General features: G+C 38.9%; 1 protein-coding gene across 7 annotated transcripts in view; it reads left to right on the top strand.

The window, feature by feature from the left end:
* Positions 1-15,827, top strand: part of ETV1 (ETS variant transcription factor 1) — a 64,713-nt gene extending 48,886 nt beyond the window's left edge. For 6 of the 7 annotated variants that reach the window (XM_075706290.1, XM_009493230.2, XM_009493229.2 and 3 more), the window contains 6 exons: positions 3,367-3,434; position 4,102; positions 5,843-5,911; positions 8,953-9,122; positions 12,911-13,012; positions 15,606-15,827. In XM_075706290.1, coding sequence (XP_075562405.1) covers positions 3,367-3,434; position 4,102; positions 5,843-5,911; positions 8,953-9,122; positions 12,911-13,012; positions 15,606-15,827 — 632 coding nt within the window. The remainder of the gene's footprint in view (positions 1-3,366; positions 3,435-4,101; positions 4,103-5,842; positions 5,912-8,952; positions 9,123-12,910; positions 13,013-15,605) is intronic. The other variant, XM_009493231.2, reaches the window with a different exon arrangement.
* Positions 15,828-16,179: the final 352 nt, after the last annotated feature.

Below are 16,179 nucleotides of genomic sequence, written 5' to 3'. Positions count from 1 at the left end.
CCCACCCTGTTTCAGATTGTATGCACCTTTTAGGCCTTGGTGTCCCAACTCTTCTGCACATGCACGTATGTGATGCAATACCTCTGTATTGCACTGTGCTTTGTCACATGCACATGGGCAGTGCCTTGGGCCTCCAAATCTTCAGATGGTGTTGATAAAGTGAACTAAAAAGTAATTCAGAGTTAGAGTATAACATAACAACGTGTCCTTAGGTAGGTAGGCTATGTAAGGTCAGAGCCACAGGAATGGCTGAAGAATAAATCCTAGTTCAGGTTTCTAGTTCCTGCTTTGCTTTGCTTCATTCAGGAGAAGACAGTCACTTCATCCCATTGCCTGCAGAAGCTTCGTCTTCCCCATGTCTCACCTGGTTAGGGACGTGGGCTGAAATTCTGTTTGTTTCTGCACAGGGTGTGATTGTGGGTCTGAAACCTGGTCCTTATCTGAAAAGCAAGTGGAAAAGAGGATTTAAGGATTCCTTATCCGCTTTGAGTTATACAGGGCTGAGACGACCTAACCCTTTAAATTCTGATATGGTAGTTAATATGAAATACTTCCTTACCAAGGGACCACTCAAGTGGCTTACTTGATAATGAAACCTAGAACCTGTGCCTCCTAAATTCAGTAGCAGATTTTTCTTGTCCTGAGGAAGTCTGTTTGGGCTTTTTCTGCTTTGATGTATTTTGATTAAGGCACAGCAGAGATTATTTCTAGTATTTTTCTCTGTGTCATTCCCAGATGAGAAGGCAATTCTGCAGTGTCTAGATTACACACAATTTTAAAATAACACCTACTGGGAAAAAATAGTTTCAAACCAACATGATGTAAGGCCATATTCATTGTTTTAAGGTGACTGCTATGTTGCTGTTAGCAAGAGGAGCAGTGAAGAATGACCTCTAAGTATTCCAAATTAATAAAAAAGGATAAATTAATTTTTTTATGTCTCCATATTTTTAGGTTTTTTTTTTTTAAAGGGACTCCGCTGTTCTTGAGATGATGTAACTTTACAATGTGAATTACTTCATTAAAAGTCTGAAATAAGCTTGTTGTGTGTCCTAAATCCAGGCACATTTTTCTTCAAAGACTAAAAATTGCTAAAAGGTGATAGAATCAGTCACCTCGAACACTTGGATCCTGCCCTGGAAGTATTTTATGCCTAATGCTGTCTTATTTATTGTCTTGAAACAATGCTTTAAGGACAAGAAAACATATAATTGCTCTGTAATTTCTGCACTAAAATGTTTTCTTTTGAAGTAGCTCCGCTTAGCTAGTAAAAATACTTCTGGGTCTTAGTCAAGCATTTAGTACAATTTAAAACTGCAATGCTAAATTTCATTGGTTGGACTTTTTATTAGATAAGGTAGAAATGAAAGCAGCAGGCAATTTAATTAGCAGTAATTTTTCTGGGCAAGTCATTACTTTGATGAACTTCAGAGCAATGTTTATGGCTCCTAATTAACCATGTTAGTCATTTGATTGAATAATCACTTTGGAAATGTTTCTACAATTTGATTAGAGTCTGACCCACTCTGATAGTCATAAATTAACTGATAGCACTTTAGGATAACAAGACTCTAGTTACTTTACCAGAAATAAACTCTTCCTTGCTGTATTTTTCGGTCCTCTGTGGACTGTTTAAGCACAAGCTAACCAGAAGATTAAGTAATGTTGGTACAAACAATGCTTGCCTTAAAAAGACTCCAGATGTTAATTATAATTGACTTAGGAGCATGGGAGATGAAACCCCAAGTTGGCTAAGAACACAACGTCTTGGATGCATGCATAATTCTTTATTCTGTATACTCTGCTGTATCACTTTGCAGGAGTGGAGTTCATGAGTCAAAAAGGGTTTTGCTGCCAATACTAGTGAATTTTTACCTAAAATAGAAAATAGCATCTGTTTCAGTTCTCCAACTTCCTCTTTTTTTACGTAGATTTTTCCATTCTTCTTAAAATTCAATTTACTTGGTAACATGAGTGATTCCTTGCAGGTGAACCAGTACTTGTAGCCTTGACTTCTAGTCTACAGAGCTATACTTGACTCGGGTCATCACTGAATCACTGATTCCTGTGGTTGCTCAGAATAGCTGCCTGAGGCGTTAGAGATTCTCAAGGCCTGAGCAGGCAGGCACTGGGCGTTTCATCAAGAGAGGAGGTAATGAAGAGTTCGTCACAGATGTGCAAGAGAGACTGTGGACTGTTAGAGGAAAGTTACTATTACTGCCCTGTCTTTCAGTTGTTTTGTGAAGTCAGTGTAAAACCTCATTTTCTTATCCTGCCAGATCTTTGATACTCATCACTAATCAGTGAACAGTGAAATGTGGAATCACAGTCTGAAAGAGTCTGTAGGCAGTGTTGGAAAAATAATGTCTGCTCTTTTGACCTCTCTGCATCTCTTAAAGAGTTACAAGTTACTGGTAACAGATTGCATAGTTTAGGGTACGAGTTTATCACAAGATCAAATAGGCTTTGTTAAGCAAGACTTTTGATATCCAAGAAGTGGGTTAAACATGGTCTAGAAGGGCAAACATTTATGGTGTGTTTCTGTTTGCAAGTCCCTGTGCACAGGATGTGGCTACTTGGGGACAGTGCAAGACATGGGGAAAAAGTAGAAAGACATTTAAAGAACAGCATTTTCATTAGTTCTGTTTGGTTTTTTCTCATTCTTCTTGCAGATTTGAGTAGAAGTGGGGAATGGCAAATAAGTGTCTGTATTACTTAGAATGTGCGCAATATTTTTTTTTTCTTTCAGGGGGGCTCTTTTCTGGTTAGGGTTGTACAGGTGGAGAGTGAAATTGATGCATCTGAATGCCTAGATTAAATGCTTAGCAATCACAGAAAATTTCATTAACCCTTCAAATCCTTAACTCGAATCTAAAAAGCAATATCCTACTCTAAATTTACTCTGACATTCCTTGTAATAATGTAGACTTTATAAGTCACCAGTGTGATTGGCAGGCTTTTCTATGTAATTGATTAAAAATGTTAGGTCAAAGTAGCTACAAAGACAGATATACAAGCACAGGGTTTAAAATACTGATACTGTTTTGTGTGCATTTTTTGGTCTGTGAACGGTCTAAAGTGTCATTGTCATGGGAGTCATCTTTTAGCAAAGTTCATTATAATAAGGGTTTGAGTTCAGCTAGATGTTCAGTTAGATGGGATCTGTGATCACCACGTTACGATTTGCTCCTTTGCCATGCCTTGTGCGTGCTGCTCTGAAATGCTAACTGTGTGTTGACAGGTTCCCCCTTGCTGTAACTTGCACCCTTTTTGTTGCTCTTCTGCCTGCAGCCTGTCTCATTGATAACCTGCACACTTTTAATTCCAGACAGTCTTTTGACTAGCATTGTCGTCTTCTCCTTTCAGAAGTGCCTAGCTGCCATTCCATTTACATGAGGCAAGAAGGCTTCCTGGCTCACCCAAACAGAACAGAAGTTAAGTTTTCTATTATGTATCGCTTTTGTACAAGAGAAACGTAAAAAATTCAAAAGCCTGGAGGGATTTGGGGTTCAGTGGTTAAATTCTGCTGCTGGGAAGACTCGCATCATCTTTCTTTCTCTTCCCAGTCTTGAGTTTCTAATGCACTGATTTTTTTGTAGCTGCTTCTAGTGTTACAGGTTGATCAGGATAGAAGCAATTGTATTATGAATTTACTCATTCTGCTTTTCAAGGCCTCTAGCAGTTGAAAGGAAGAGACGCTTAAAAATTTGTCCATTTCACCCATTCTGCTCAAGTGGTATTTTCCAGGCTATTGGTGTGACAGGCTCAGTTAACTGTTAAGTAATCCATTTTATACTTAAAATTCAATGAAGGTTTTTGGCTTTTCCTTTTGTTACAATTTCTGCAATGTTTTGGTGCTCCTTAGGCCCAAATTGTACAGCCATATGATATATACCAAAACTCTCAGTGACTTCAGTAGGGCAGAGCTTAGTTCACTGTCAAAATTAATAATTCTGAGTAAAAGCCCTTTATATGTATTAAAAATAAGATGACTAACAGAACTAAGAAAAAATGACCACTGAAAGAGAGGTTGTACACTCTGCTGTCTTGCTTTGGTGTATCTTTCTTGTCAATATATGATTTTTTTGTTTGTTTGTTTAGGGTTTATTTGTTTTTCTTCCAAGGGGCAAATTTCACAAACATGAGGGAAGTTGTTTTTGAGATTGATGAGAACTCAGACAGGTGTATGAATCAAAGTCCTCTAGTAAGCCTTCATTCACTAGTGAAAAGACACAACTGGAAAGATAACAAATCTGGCTAAAAACCCAACTGCTTCTGGGGTGGAATAAAGGCAGAAAATAGAAATAAAAGGTAGTATTCAACAAGGAAGGTGAAACAAGAGATGGAAATTTATAACAGTCTTCATATATGAAATTATATGAAGTATAGAAGCTTGATAAAGGAGGTGAAAGACATCAGGGAAAAATCCACAAACTGCAGAGCTAAGGTCAACAGATTTGAGTTTTAATCACAGCCTAGATAGGGGAAAAACAATCTTAGCCATGTTAATGCACTCATAAGTACTTGGAGGTGGTAAGATTGTTATGAATGACGTAGAAAAGCAGTGATGTTTGATAAATATTTGTTTTCTGTATTTGGAAATCAGTCAGCATGATGTATGGAATAAAGGTCATGTCAAATCTGATTCTATTCTTTGTTGAGATTAAAAGTTTGATTGATTAAGATACTTGTATCATATAGTTAGACTTTTTATGGCATTCAATTTGCCACTGCATTACATTCTGATTAAGAAGTTAGCACAAAGCAGTATCAATAAAGTACACATTAAATACATTAAGACCTGGCCAACTGACAGATCTAAAAGTGGCTGTCACTGGGCAATCATCTCTGAATGGATTGTTTCGATTATAGTTCTGTAGGAATTGATATCAGGAGTGTTGCTATTCAACATTTTCAGTAAAGATACAGAACAAAGTTAATAGATAACTTTATGGCACAAAGATAGGCAGAGTGGTAAATAATGGGCAGGACAGGGCAGTCACACAAAGCAATTTGAATTGTTTGGTAATCTGGGCACATGAAACAAAATGTTTCTTTAATATGCTGAATGTAGACCAGGCCTATGGAACCGGGAAACAGTATATTGGAAAAAATGATTTTGAGATGGATCTCCTCCTCCTTGGCTTCACAGTGGGAAACCAGCCCAACCAAACATTGCAACTGTATGGCAAAAAGGCCTTCTGTAATATTTGCGCAGTCAAAAGGAGGGTCATAGGGAGGCAAGAGAGGAGGAGATGTTTTGTCTTGCTAAGTAGCACTGGTGAGGCTGATGCTGGCATGCAATACAGTTCTGGTTAAGCAAAACATTAAAATGATACTGAAAAGTAGGAGTGCGTACAGAAGAGAGTGCTAGAAAGAACGCAGGGCTGCAGAGAGTGTCTTTTAACAACAAAAATTAAATTTAACAGAATGTTCTTAATTGGAAGAAACATCAAGGGGGTGACTGCTGTGAGAATAGGGAGGAAATACCAAGTGGGGTTTTTTTAGTCTCTCAGGGAGAAGACCTGCAGGAACTAATGGTTAAAGTAAAAGCCATGCTAGTTCAAACAGGAAATGAGACAAACATTTTGGAATAAATCATAGAGAAAAATGGGTGCTTTTTCATTTTTGCAGGTGGAGATAAACAAGTCTTTTGGGAATGCACACATTAATTAAACACCCCTGTACTGAGGCCAAAATGTTGCTATCGGGTGGTGTGTAAAGGATGTGGGATATTAATCTGATTCCTCTATGACTTCGTGTTCCCTCTGGCATTAAGCCTATGATCTCTTCTTTCTCCATGCATCTTTTATATAAACACCTCTCTCTTTTTAACTTACAGGCTGTATGTATGAAAAGGGACCTAGGCAGTTTTATGATGACACTTGCGTCGTTCCAGAGAAGTTTGACGGTATGTATGACACATCTCTCTTTTTCTTGTGTGGGGAGATGAAAAAGGAAGAGATGAGGGACTTTTCTCTGTTGCTGATCAAAAAAGCTCGGTAACGTTCCAATTTAGGATTCCTTAACACACCATTTGCGGTGCGCCCAACCAAAGCTGACCTTTGTCTCTTGAAACCAAAGTCTCCTTTTCAATAGGATGTCGTTCAACTTTTGCCAGTGAAAGGTGCTGTATCCAGAGTTGTGGCAGAGGAGCTCAGTTCCTGTACTGTTGAGAAGTAATAGGAGGATTTCCATTGCACTGATGATCACATACCACTTGTTGTTTGAGATTTAATGAAAACTCGTCTTGTAATTAACAAAACGGTGGAGACAGCAGCAGCTTTGGTTTTACTCAGGATTAAGCCTCTTGTCTCGCTGTCCGAGAAGTGATGAATAGTGGGGAGTGAGAGTATAGGGCATTTTTGTATTTGTGTAAGTGTATTTGCACTACGTTAAGCATTGTACTAGTGGGTTATTTTTCAGTGGGATTGATAAGAAATCAATGATCTTTTCACAACACTACCCATTACAACAGATTTTTTTTTCAAGAGGGATTCTGAGGTCAATTAAAATAAATGGCCCAAATTATCCTCAGTTACTCTGATGTAAAATCAGTTTCCTGGTGTAACTCAGTTGATTTCAGATTTATCTCAATATACACAAAGTAGATGGACTCAGTATTTCTTGCTGGTGACTCTGTTAGTCTGCAACTTTGTGAAGTAATTTGGAGACCAATTACTTAAATTTGCTAGAGCGGCTTCTTTGTGTCAGCGTATGTATGTCCAGCTGTATTTAACAGGAAAGATTGGATAATTTCTGATAAACTTGTGAACAGCTTTCTGACCATAGCTGAAAGTAGAACTGGAGAACTCTTGGGGTTTTTCTCTTGCTTTATTTTGTGTGTTTTCCCCTGAGAATCACTTGTATGGATTACAAAACTATTGCATGTCAAGCAGCATTTGTTGTATTTGCTGAAGAATGGGAGACTCTAAAATGAAAGTAACCCAAGGATTACACATCCTCCAGTGGAGGTACCGGGTCCATTCCAGGGTTGGTAAGGAATAGCAGGAAATAAATAGAGGATTTTAAATAATATTAGACGTTACTGATGATTGCTCAATGCACTACTGCATTGTCACTGGACTGACGTATTCACTGAAAGGGTGATCTATTGACAGTCTAGTTTATGCTCTGGTTTTGGAATGTATGCCTTTCCCCCCCTGCCTTTTTTAAAGCACATTGTGTCAGGTTTTTTTCTTCCCCAACAATGATTGTGAACCTGATCTGTTTTCAGTATCAGTGGCAAATTCATATTTACATTTATGGGAATGGGATCAGACCCTGTACTACAAGAGGTTAAAAACTCCTTAGGAGTAGCATTTGTGTATGTCTGTCTTGAAAATCCTTTTTGTTTGGGTTCTGTACAGGGAAGGGAATGAAAATGGAAAAGAAATACAAGTAAAGTAAAAGAAATAAATGTTTGGAAATATTTGTGTGCTTGCAAAGCAAGCAGTCTGCTCATAGCTTCTATGACTGTCCATTGAGAGAACACCTTGTACTATAGAAGATTGATGTTGTGATACAAATAGGTGTGTTTATACTCGTAGCATGATGACTTTTGAGGAAAAAATAGCAGATGTGTCATCATGTTTTGGCCAGTAAAGCAAAAGTGGGATAAGCCCAGGACTAGTCTTGATGTTTCAGAAGTAGATTCTGAGCTGCTTCATTTGAAATCAAAGATAGGCACAGGCAAAGAATCTGATCCTCTGTAATACTGCACTTGCTATTTGTGCATTGCTCAGCTATCATTAAAAGAAACATCCTGTCCTTGAAAAAGCAGGCCTTTCAGGACTGGAACTTGAAGCTCACATAAACCAGAAAGCCTTGTGTTGATTTGTTTGTTTTTCACAGCTCTTGACTTAGTTTTCTTTCCTGATTACAAAAGGAAGTTCTCCATTTTTAATATTATTATTCTTACTTTCACTACATGGAGCCCTTCTGTAATGGCCATCAGAGCATCCTAATGTTATGGTTGAATGTAAAGTCCTAGCTTTCTGTATTAAACAGGTCACACTGCTTATTGGAAGGTATTGCTGTTCTGGTAGTTGAAATAAGGAATTTTACCAGCATATCAAGGATTGCTGTCATTGCATGCAGGAAAAAAATATTCCCTGCTTCGGCATCAGACCTTTCAGCTGTTGTTGTTTGCATGGGTTGTTTAGTATGAATATGATTTAAAAACAACAGAGACACAGTATGGATGTCTCAGGATGGTTTTTCATTGGCAGTTTGTGGAACAGCTAGCAGAATGTTATTATTGTTTTTTAAAAGCTTCCTCTGGACTTGAAATTTTAGAAAAATTAACTTAACTGCTTTTCAGGGGGAATACTAATTTAATATGTAGATATGAGTAAAAGTAATATGTGCTTATATGCAAGTCCAATATGCCACAGAGGAACTCGCATATCTGCAGGATTTGCATACCTATACATAAAGCATATGCTGTTTAAGTCCAAGTCAAATACTTCGTCAAATTTTTCTTAGAAGCATTTGCATGCAAAAGAAGTTTCACTCAACGGGGTTTTGCAGCTTTATGAAGCATACATTACATTTCCAAAACTGGGGCTTTTGCAAAGCATAGTACACAAATGCAGTTCTTCAGACATCAGAGTTGCTTACAAAAATAGTTCATGCTCTTTCAGATAGAGGATGTTGCAAAATGGTTTGCAAGCGAGATTTGCATGTATCAGATGTAAATGGGGATAGGCTTAGGGAGACTTTCATAGATCATGACTGAATTTAGGTACTTTTTAGTATATGCATATGTTATTGTAAGTGTTTACAATTAGCAGCCTACAGGGGAATGTTGCATTTGTGGGTGATTGGGTAGTAAGAATTCTTTCCCTCTGTTTTATTAACTCTAATGATTGCTTTGCCTGTTTATCTGACAAACCAAGTGATGATGCTTTTTGCACATTGCTCATCTAATGTTGTTGCTATTCTGTGCAGGTGACGTCAAACAGGAGCCAGGCATGTACCGCGAGGGACCCACGTATCAAAGGCGAGGCTCGCTTCAGCTGTGGCAGTTCTTGGTAGCTCTTCTTGATGACCCATCAAACTCTCACTTCATAGCGTGGACTGGCCGAGGCATGGAATTCAAGCTGATTGAGCCAGAGGAGGTGGGTTAGATGGACAGCATGCCCTGACATCCACTGCCCCATCCTGCAAATTTAATAGTGCTCCTTTGGAATTAGGCCTTTTTCCTTCAATATTTTGCTTCAGTAGCACTTTAGAAGGGTGACAGAAAGGACTGGCAAGGGAAGTGCTTCAGTTAGGACAGAGGTGTGCTAAGTGTAGACTTGATTCCTAGTCCCGCAAAATAATAAAAATATTGCAAGTACTAGAGTTACAAAATGCTCAGCATGAATTGTGGGGCTGGGATTTTTCAGAACCACTTCATGGATAGAGCTGTGTTCCAAAATCCTTTGAAACTTGTCCCTGAATAGTCTTTCAACACCAAATACTCTTCAGCGTGAAGATGTGGGAACTTGGAACTTTTAGCTGTAGAGTGAAAGACCCCAAGTCTGACAGATGGGAAAAGAGGAAGTTAAGAATGTTAGGCAGTAAAATCCCATCAAAATTATATAAGCTCCCCTCTTTTTAGAGCTGTCTTCAGAGTCTTCCTGCTTATCTGGACCATTAGATTGTTTAGCGCACACTTAGGTCCTAGGCTTGCAAACACTCATGCACATGCACAGCTCCCTTGAACCATGAAGGACTCGTGGGGTAGATAAAATTACTTGTATTCATGAACATTTGCTGAAGCATGACTTAGTTCACTTGTGTGATAAATGGGAATAAATTGAACATTTTATTACATAAACTTTTTTTGACTAGGTAACATTAAATAATCTATCCGGTGTTCTGAAGAGCCATGGAAACTGTTAGAAAATCTGTTGTGCCTGAATGTTATTGTAATACTGATGTGGATGATTTGATTAGGGTTGTCAAAAAGCAGTATCATCCTGGTTTACTTTTTTGCCCCTTGGACAGGGTTGGGTAATAGAGGAGACCACAGCAAATTTTCCATCAGGATCCCCTCTGAGTTAGAGTTGAGTAGGAAAGTTCAGGGGTGTAAGGCTGCTTCAGCATTCCACCAGCTATTTCTGCTGTTTGCCATCCATCTGCTGGCATAAGCAATCTGAAAGCTTTCTTGCGTTGAAGTTACGTTGTCTGCCAACTGCCCTAAGAGGATGATAGAGTAGCTGGGGATGGAGGCAGGACTGGTGTCCGTTTCCCTTCCCAACATGGTCTGGCTGAGGGGCAGGTTGCTACAGGGACCCGTGGGCTGGCTCTGGTTTGTCTGAGCTTCCCCCGCACTTCCCCCCCACATAGTCCCTGTGGCAGATCCTGGCATTGTGCATCTGAGGATTTCACCACAGAACAGTCTCGGTTGATCTGATACTGAAACTTTGCTGGCAAGTCTGCAGCCTTACCAGGCTACATGGAATTCTTAGTTGTGTGGCCTGGCTCAGAACAGTGTGAAGTCTTTGGAAAGGCTTTTTGCTTGATTTTGGTGAAGGAGATATCTGATTTTTTTCCCCCCGCCCTGGTCTCGGTACTTTTTAGCCTCTTAGTTTTGTCTTGTCTTTAAGGTATGTCCAAAGTTTTTCAAGACTGAAGAGATTTATTGAAAAATGGTTTCCAGCAGATGGTGCAAAAACTTTACAGATTTTATTAGCTAAGGAAGGGAATTAGTAAAACAAAACCCTAAGGTTTCCTTCTTGTGTAATTCCCTGAAGAATTGGATATTCTGATTTAAGTTAACCAGATCATCTGCTTGTCTGACTTTGTAGCAGTTGCTTTGTGTTTTTGAGCAGTGCTGCATCCAAGATCTGGAGGAGGTAGGCTACTTGAAACTTGCTCACGCCTCTGTGCTCTTAGGGAGTACAAGGGAGCCTAAGTTGTTTTCATACAAGTGTCATGGATCTGACAGGAACTTTCAATTAAAATAAGAATAGCCTATGGGAAGTTGCACACTTCTGTTGATTGCCAAGTGTAAATTGAAGGGAAGTCAAAGGGCTTGTTGGTTCAGCTGTGACAGGTTAGGATGTCAATGACATGACCTTTCCATTCCATCCCTTTCTGGAGGTTTATGCCCTTGTAGAAAGGGTGACAACAAAAATGAATATGTATCAGCTCCTTGAGCACCATAGTTCATTCAGAAAGTAGGTAACTGTGAACTGTGGAGACTAAGAATTGGGCATAGGTCCATTTATGCTGCCTTGTCACAGGGACAGTAACCTTCAGCAGGAAGGTGGAGTGGAAGGCTAGAAGCCTGAATCCCTTCCACAGAGCAAGACTTGAAAATGCTGTGCTGTTCAGGGACAGGAAGACTCACTTACTGAGACTACTTCTGGACCTGCTTGCTTATTTAGGAATGTCAAAAGACCACACAACAGAACATGTTCTCAACCGTTATTTTGTTGTAGTTATCTTTGCTGTGTATTTATTTATTATGCAAGCCTGTTATATTAGGGACTTTTAGAACTCTGATTAATGCAGAAAAAAACTTGGCAGGAATAAATGGAGTGATGTAGGCATGTGTTACAAAGATGAATAGGCGAATCAAGGTTACGCATCTAGACCAAATCTACAGCTGGAATAAATTGACATGATTGGAGGTATGTTTCAATACAGCTATAATATAGCTGAAGTTAGCAGAGCCATGATAATTTACATAAGCCTGAAAAGCTGCACCATTGAAAGGACATAATGCTTTAAAAAGAAATTTTAAAAAATTATTGTCCAGATGGAGATCAAAGTAATGGATTTTGCTGTTGTTATTTAGTCCCCTTCAATTCTCAGTGCTGCATGTCATCTATGGTTTGCATCAAAAGGCTCCAGGCACCGCTGGGAAAGTTTCATAGAGGAGTCTGCAGGGAAGCTGCTTGGCTAATCCTCTCCCTTTTGCAGAGCTGTATGCGTATGCACCTCTCAAACATTTTTATAAAACGTGCTATAAAGAGTTCATCAGCTCTGACTTTCTTTCCCCTCTGGTGACATGATAGTCATTTGTACAGCCAGTAATTGAAATGTCACCAACAGCCAATTATAATTTCAGGTGGGGAATAAGCAGTTAAGCTCTTCAAACAAAAGGTCTCTTTGTCCAGAACTACCTTTGGCAATAAAACAGGAAGCAAAAAGACAAGTAGAAATCATAAGTCAGAGCAGAAGGCATACTGTTCTCTATGGAATGGCTTCACGAGTTGCTTGCAACTCCCCTTTTATTATTATTTTTTAAGGGAAATTATACAACTGCAACTATGAAATTTCTGTCCCATTCTTCATTCTACCATATAGTTCTTCCAAGCAATTATCCTGCCTCCTCTGATAATTCATTTTCTTTGCTGAAGTAATATTTAAGACTGGGAGTTGGCTTTTGACTTGTATCTCCTAACAATCTCAACATCACTGTCATTCCAAGTACAGTCTGTATTAGTTCATGAACTAAGTGTGTACACATGTGGTTTTTAATACAACTTAGTGTTCTGACAGCAATGAAAACACAGGAATAGTACAATTATCCTCAGTATCAAACTAAAGAAAATTTTTCATCTTTCATGAAGGTTTCCTGGTGGAACTTGATAAATATTTTTTGTGTATCATCTTTTTATATGGCTCAATTTTTTTTTGATTGGTTTTCTTTATTAAAAACAAACAAAAAACTCCCCAACCCTCCACCACATTTGCAAATTTGTAAGTCTGCTTCAAGTTTAATGGATGACCGTGTGTCCAAAAATCGTAGTACAACATGGGAAAGTAAGGTCATGGCAACCTTTTCTGTTGTGCTTATTTGTTGCACCTGCAGGGTTCCCCCTCCTCCATCCCCAAATAAAGTATCTGATGATAAGATCTGCTTGTTAAATGCATTTAACAAATCGATACTAATCCATTTTTCTGGCAGGTGGCACGTCGCTGGGGGATTCAGAAAAATAGGCCAGCTATGAACTATGATAAACTTAGCCGATCACTTCGCTATTATTATGAAAAGGGAATCATGCAAAAGGTGAGTAGTTAATTTTGTATTAAATTTCACCAGAGCATTGCATGTTAATCCATAAGTTGGTTTATAAGGAGTACTTGTAACTGCATTGCTTAGGTAGGTTTTTCATCTGTTGAGGCAAACACTTAAGCTTTTTCACCTACCAGGTCCAGTATATGTGTCAAGGTATTTTTTTCTACGTAAAAAATGTCTGTGGTTGTAGTTCACACAATGCACATCATGATTATAAGGGAAAGAGGTAACATTCAAAAATACCCAAAAGAGCTTCCTGGCACCTGGGAAAGGCAAACAGTAGAGTACAGTATGAATAATGTTTTGCAGATCTAAATTAGGTGCCCAGCACTTGGGTACTTTAGTAAAGTGCATGATAGGGGAGAAAAATGATACCTATTAACATACCAAATACTTTAATATTTTACCAATAGTGTGGTAATAATACTACTTTTAAGTGGAATTTAATATTTTATAATGGCTGAATTGTGAGAAATATTTAACAATAATTTATATATACCAGTCTGGTCTTGCTGACAGTATTCAACCCGTCCTTCCACTGTGGCTTGCTGATTTACATGTATGTTTTTAAATCTTCCTACGTAGTACTATGTAGATTGACTGAGAAACCAATAGGAGAGACCTGTCTGCTGCATCTACGAAACTGGCAGGTGTGATCAAAGATCGTAATGAACACCTTGTGCTGTAAAGCTTGTTCCATATCTTTTCACATTAGTTTGGTGACCTGTGATGACTAACATGTTTAAACTTGTCACTTGCCAATTCCATGAATGGAAACAATGCTATCTGCTCAAGTTACGGGGCAACTTTTCCAGTAGGTTTTATGAAGTCTCAGTTTGGAGTTGCCTGTTACAAGTTCTCTTGCTTTGTTTATGGGACTGTTACAGTATTCTCCTTTTTCACTCTCCAGGAGTCAGCTTGGACAACAATCTGGGCTAGTATTGGCTTATGGTACTTCAGCAGCACAGTGCCTCATCCATTTTTCTGTGTCACATAACTGTGCATTGAGTCTTTGTAAAGTGGACTGGAGACTGGTCCAGTTAGGGAGAAGCAGAAACGCTTGATTTTGCTGGGTGGTGCTTCAGGCAGAGGACATCCTCATTACAGGTTACAGCTCAGCTGCATAGCCAGTTGTGCCGGCACAGTTCAAAGGCAGCAGAGAGGCAAGAATAAGTAGCAAAGAGAGTGAAACACGTTGAAAAGGTGGGGATGGGAATACCATAAGGCTGATAATGCTGCCCAACCCACACATCCATTTAAAATGGAAAGTTTACAAGTACTTCTGACAGCTAGCTTGCTCTTAAACTACTACTTTATTATCTACAAGAATATATTTAACACACATTTTAAAAGCTAGTTTGGATGCTTATTTTTCTGACTTAGCAATGTTTGAGGTTTGCCCTGGAATCACCCTATCTGGCCAGTTAGTGTATGTTAAAAACTAATGGTGGTTGTAGATTCATAGCGGGTTTCTTTCCTGCAAGGTGTGTATGCACATTTTTCCCCTTTTAAGTTAAGCAATGATAACAGGTTATGCAAATGCCCAATTTCTGAATGCAACCTTCAGTCTGTCAAACTTGCTGACATTAATTTGATGAAAAAAATTCTACTGCAGATACAGCCTCTACCAAAACTTTACCTTATTTGTAGAATAAATAAGATGGAGATTTAAGGAGGTGCGTCAGACTATTTTGCACCCTTAAGAAGAGTTAACTTTGCAACACTTTTGCCACCTTCATTCACTCACTTCCAATGCCGTGCTAGCTGGAGTTGCAAGAAGCAGACAATATGATCTTTATTTTAAAATAATTTTAATAAACTGTGAGCATGCAACATGGTTCATATTTTTTAACGTAATTCTTTAAATAAGGTGCTTGAGAAGACACTATATTGACTTTTTTTTTTTTTAAAATAAGACAATAATTCTGCATTGTTTTTATCATTCTTCAGCTTTTAGGAAGATGAACCACAGACTTTTAGTGCTATTTCTGAATAACGGAAAACTTTAGGATCTTTGGACAAATTGCCCCTCCATAAGCAGATCCAAATGTCCCAGCTTTGCATGAGCAATTGCTAAGTACGTATTAGGCTACATATTTGCTTACGTTGTCCCTGTACAATCAGCATGCACTATAACTAAGTGCTTTTATACTTAACTATGAATCAATCTGCGTAAAGTGAAATTCAGATCACTGTCATGCAACGTGATTCTTTTTTCCACTTCGCACACAGAGTGTTGGACTTAGTCATTTTATTTTGCCACTGTAGTGACAATTTGTTTACATTTTCCAATAAGAACAGTTCCATTTGTGGTTAAGTATAGGAAATGATTGCAAACAAAAGGTTGGAAGTAGAATACCTAGTCCATCTTCCAAGAGGATATTGTATGTGGCAAACCAGGAGTGTTCCGCACAGTCTGCTTCTGCAGATCCCTGTTGTCTTTGCTAGGTTATTGCCATACCAGTTCTGCTGCTGCATTATTAATTGCATAATGAAGGTGAGTTCTTCACAAGACTGTTGAACTTGGCGTTGTAAAACCACAAGGCCTTACGCTGCACCTTTTTGTCCCTTCTGTTGTCCTAAGGTGGCTGGAGAAAGATACGTCTACAAGTTTGTTTGCGACCCTGAAGCGCTTTTCTCCATGGCTTTCCCAGACAACCAGCGCCCCTTACTGAAGACTGACATGGAGCGCCACATCAATGAGGAGGACACTGTACCTCTGTCCCACTTTGATGAGAGCATGGTCTATATGCAGGACGGTGGCTGCTGCAACACCCACCCCTATAATGAAGGCTATGTCTATTAACAACAGTGACAGTGAAGGGGATGTTTCCCCCCTCCCTTAGGCTTCTCCTCTTTCACAAGACCCAGAGGAAAGCTGAATCGACTTCAGTTTGTTTTTTAAATAGTACACTAAAAGGGGCTTTTCCTGTTGCATTACTCCTATGGTCTGCCATGGACAGCGCACTTTATTTGAAAGGGGAGGGTTGGAACCTAAACGTTATTCTGTGTAACAGGAGGAAAAGGGTGGGTTTGCTTTTTACTTAAGTTTGGGAAGGGAACATACAGGTTTTAAGTACAAAAAAGCTATATCATGTCTGTTTTGTTTCATATCAGCATAAGATATTGTACATTTTCTCTGGGTATCCATAGTACAG

This window comes from Pelecanus crispus, chromosome 2, assembly GCF_030463565.1.
Source record: "Pelecanus crispus isolate bPelCri1 chromosome 2, bPelCri1.pri, whole genome shotgun sequence".
Classification (NCBI taxonomy): domain Eukaryota; kingdom Metazoa; phylum Chordata; class Aves; order Pelecaniformes; family Pelecanidae; genus Pelecanus; species Pelecanus crispus.
The sequence above is the reverse complement of the archived record's forward strand: the minus strand, read 5'-3'. Positions and strand labels throughout refer to the sequence as shown.